The 4848-nt window shown below is 43.2% G+C and overlaps 1 protein-coding gene across 1 annotated transcript; it reads left to right on the top strand.

The window, feature by feature from the left end:
* Nucleotides 1-6: 6 nt before the first annotated feature.
* Nucleotides 7-4845, top strand: LOC147820240 (uncharacterized; the record flags this gene model as incomplete). Its single annotated transcript, XM_087173971.1, has 1 exon — nucleotides 7-4845. A coding segment is annotated over one exon (4839 nt), but the record flags the coding sequence as incomplete, so codon positions are not given.
* Between the last annotated feature and the right edge of the window lie 3 nt (nucleotides 4846-4848).

Raw genomic sequence — 4848 nt, 5'->3', positions numbered from 1 at the left:
GTTCTCTCGCCCTCTGCCCTTGACCTTCCACTTAGACCACACTCTGAGGCCAAAGTGACCCCTGAACCTCCAGTCAAGCGGGACAGTTACAAATCACTTGCCTCTAGTATCCTCTTCAACCTCAAAGACAACAGGAAAAGGGTTAAAAGCCGTTACAGCCCACCTAAATTCAAACCTTTAGAATTGCCTGAGGGTGGCATCCAATCTCCACAATCAGATCATTTGAAACATCCACAAGCTGGCTCTGAGGGCAATGCATCTGGCTTCAGCACTCCTGCCATTTTAAAAGATGGGCAAACAGTTTGCAGTCCTGACTTGGAATCTGTCGACACCCCGACTGCTGGTCTTACAAAGCATGATGTTGACAGGCCTCTGTCAGATGATTATTTGTTATCAAATCTACTGCAAACCAAAAGGGAGGCTGCAGGTAGCAGTGGTATAAGTGAAGAGAATCTGATCACCCCCTTTATACACTCAAAAAAGAATAAGAGTCCCATGGCTAAAAAGCAAAACTATCCCTCTCTGAATTTGTACAAGAAAGCCAGCCCTGTTGACAGTGATATGAAATATCTTCAAATACCTCTGAGCAACAGTGCTCCAGTGCACATAGCTCAACCAACTGAGACAAATGAACTTTCACCACTCATGCTAAACAAAGAACTGTCCCCCAAAACACTGCCAACAAACACAGGCCTGTCACCGAATACTCTAAATTTCAGCAAAGATCGTTCACCCATAATTTCACCCCATGCAATCGTGAACAAGAGGCTGTCATCAAATATATATGCAGGGGAAAAACCTTCAAATGTACCAGACAAAGCAAAACAGACGGTGAAGGACCCAAAAGAAAAAGACATTGGAGTGCAGCCTGCTTCTAAGCAAAAAGATGCTAATGGCCAAACTATGAGTACAATGGATATAATCAGAGCAGCAAGGGAAGCAATTAATGCAGTAAAAAATAAAGCTCTATCTGAGGCTTATTCAGAAAGCATCAAGAAGCCAATTTCAGACATACAAGAAATGAAGGAGAAAGAAATAGATGAGAGGGTTGCCTATTCAGTGGAAACATTGAGCAGCAGGAGTGAGTGTTCAGAATCAGAAAACAATGTTTTATCTCAAAGTAGGACTAACTCAACTGGTGCAACACCTGTTGGTAAAACTAGTACTGCCAAGAAAGAGCCTCCACCAGTTCCCAAGAGAAATTTTGCAAAATCTGATATTGAATTCGCTCTTGACAAACAGCAAACACATAATGCTGACAAACCCACTGATGGTGAGTCGAGGGATGCAAAGGTAGTTTCACCACCAAAAGAGAGTGAATCTGCCTCAAAACAAGAGAAGATCAAACGTATATTCTCAGCCAGACAGAACAATTACATAAAACATCAGAGATATGCAATGACAAATGATGAACAAGTAGAGGAATATGAGGAAGGTGATCCGAATGTGAACACAAGTACAGAGGCGGATGAGGAGATAATGTCACCAAGAGAAATAAGAGATAGTGAGCATATAATTAATGATTTGCATACTTTGAAAGAGCTAGAGAGAGCACGGCTTGGTGATCGTACTCTTGAGAACACGAAGAACAAACTAGGGGTTATTAACATAGATGAGGAGGCCAGGGCTAAGAATGATTTGATTTCACGGGAGCTTCGGAATATAAAGAAGGGCATGCGGTGTATGAGAGGGAACACATCGGCTAAGAAAGACCTTTTTGCAAAGAAAGAGAAGGAACCGATAAAGCAGGAGGCTTTCAAAAAGATAGACAGTAATGTCAGAGTAAACAAAGCACTTATAAATGACAATTATGACAAAGCCAAAATGGCACTTGAAGAGATCATCTCAGAGAGGCAGAAGAGAAGGAATACATTCACAGAAAAAGATGAGAATCCATTATTTGATGAGAACGCTAGCGATGAAAGTTATGTAGAGAGGGAACAGCAATGTGAAAAACCTATGAAAGATTCTATGATGGACGGCAAAGAAAAGCAAAATGGCAGCACTTCCACGCTAAAACGGAAAGAACTAAAAGAGAGGTTAGGCGATCTGAGAGACCACAATCACATGAGGCAGATTCTGTCACAAACTGAACCTAGACTTGGTGACACTCACAGATCGGGCGGTAGAATAGCTCTACCAGGCATGGACATGGTTGGAAATCAGCTAGACACAGTCCTTAAAACTAAAGCTAAACACATTAATGATAAACTAAGTGATAATCCCAGCTATGAATCAGATGAGGTGAATTTCAGACATGTAGCAAGACAGGTGTCTGAAGAAAGTGGAGAAAGCAAAAACTCAGATGCTCCCCCTGTTCCTCCGAGGAGCAAAAAAGGAGGCAATAGAAGAGATGGAAGCATTACCAAGGAAATGGATAGTTTGAAAGATGCAGCCGATGAGGATGTCTTTAACAAAAATGCAAAATATGAAAATGGTGAGGTAAACATAAATGAGATGAAGAGCACAGGCTCAGGAAAACAAGAAGTAAACATTGACCTGTTTGCAAAAGAAGCTGTGCCCAGTCAAAATGAAACCACGTCGAACAAAAGGATGTGGGATATGGTAAATAATGCAAATTCAAAATCTATTACTGCAACTGGTGCAGGGACATGTGAACCCATGTTGCGTTCAAATTACCCACAGTCTGAAAATAGATACTTATCACCAAAGTTCAGGGGAGATGAAAATGAGGTAAATAACTTGCATGCAGATACAAGGCCCACAGGGGAAGCCACATTTGAAAACAGCAATGCTAAGGCACAGGAAGGACACAAGATAAAGCGAAAGGCCCCTTTAAAACCAGACCATTTAAACACAGCAGATGACAATGTAACTAGGAATCTAGTAGCAGAAGATGAACCTGACAAAATGAATAGACTTACTGAGGAAATAAATGTGGATACAGAAGCTCTCAGTGAAAAGCCCAGAAACATATTATCACCCTTACTACTGGTGAATGGTATTAACGTCAATCAGAGCCCACCTGATCAGGCCAGCTTGTCCTCAAAATCTTCCTACTTCTCTGTGGAGAGTGCCCTGCACAGAAATACTGAGACTGAGTCAAATGTTTACCACTCACTGGAGAACTTGATTGGAGAGGTGGAGGAAGTTGATGAGGAAATGTGGAATGTCTCACGAAACATGAAACCGGATTCAGACAGGACTGAAGTGGACTATTATTCTTTAAGTGAGCATGAAGGTGAGCCAGAGGTTGTAAAGCGACCGATAACATCTCCTCAAAAACAGACAGACGTACCATACGATGACAGCAAAGAAAGAGAAAATAGCACTACAGACCAAAGTGTAACTCTTGATGAAAATAATCAGACACCATTGCCACCCTCTAACACTTTTTCACCAACTTTGGGGATCCCTGTCTTATTTAAAGTCAAAGATAACACTTTCAGTACTAAGTTGAAGAAGACTGTACAACCTTGGTCACCAAGAGGGAGTCTGAGTGGTTCAGAGAGGGGAGAGGAGGACTTACGTCAAGTAAAGGAAGAGCTCCCACTGGCTAATGAAACTTCCACTAGTGGTAACACCTTAATTCCAGCAGAAATCTTCAAACCTAAAGAGATTTTATCTGACCATTTACCTCCCCTGTTGTTTTCGCCTTCAAATCTACAACATGAAAACCTAAAGAAACCCCAAGCTGAACAGTTCCTGACTGTCCCACAAGAGGAAGACAGATTTTCTGGAGTGAGTCCATCATCTGAAGGCGTGGAGAGTTTAGCAACCAGCACAGCTGACACAGCTGATGAGATGGGAATGAATGCAGGGTGTGAAGTGTCAAAGGTTCCCAGCGAACACTCAGAATCCAACTGCAGTGGTAATGAAAGCCAAATGGGACTACCCAAACCACCAGCTGTCTTACCCAAATCTGAAAAAGCTGTTCTCAAAGCCATTAAGCTGACAAATAGAAGAATGAAGAAGGAGGAGGCCCAGAAGTCCTCCCACAAGTCGTCTCAAAGCAGCAGCAAACACAGAACAGATAGACACAAGGGTGAAAAATCTGAGCAAAAAAGTAGCAGCAGCAGTAGGAATAGCAAGAGCAGCGAGAGAAAACACAGAGAAAAAATGGAAGATAGTCACCATCAGAATGAAAATCACCATGGTAACATCAGCAATGACAGAAATGAGCAACTGCTCCATGAAAGAAGAGGCCACAACAGTGAAAAGCACCATCATGACAGAGCAGAAATGAAACACAATTCTCGGAGACAGAGCCGCGATTCGGTGGCTAGCAGTAACCAGAGCAAAGAAGCCCTACCCAGTGTTGCAACCGAAAGGCAAGGCCGTAGCAGTGACAGACGCATTCGAGATAAGTCAGATAAAAGACATTACAGCACTGATAGGGTCATCAGTAATGTCCCTGTGTACAAAGCTCATGTCGGCGATAGACCCATGTCAGACAGGCCATTCCACCGATCGCAAAGCATGGATAGGTACTTAGGAGATAAAGCTGAACGCAGACTCAGTGCCGATATGTCAGTCAATGAGAAGTTTGATCCAAGGACCCAGCGCATTGAGAAATCCATCATGGATGAGCTTCAGCAGAGAGGCCGAGCGAAAGACAAGGCAAGCAGAGACAACCCATTGAGAAGGAGTAACAGTATTGATGCGTACAGCGCCGAAGTACCTCACCCTTCAACCCTCTCCCGCCAGTCAAGCTACACCAGCCAGATTTCACACCCGTCCAGCATTGAGCACGCTATTGTTACACAGTCCTTCCCTATGACCCAACGTAAGCTCCTCCAGGATCCAGACTCAGGGCAGTACTTCTTTGTAGACATGCCCGTCCAGGTCAAGACAAAAACCTTCTTTGATCCAGAAACAGGAAGCTAC

This window comes from Seriola lalandi, unplaced genomic scaffold (genome assembly GCF_002814215.2).
Source record: "Seriola lalandi dorsalis isolate HSWRI2012SDOR001 ecotype SW California unplaced genomic scaffold, Sedor1 jcf7180001975553, whole genome shotgun sequence".
Classification (NCBI taxonomy): Eukaryota; Metazoa; Chordata; class Actinopteri; order Carangiformes; family Carangidae; genus Seriola; species Seriola lalandi.
This window is presented reverse-complemented; position numbering and strand designations above follow the sequence as displayed.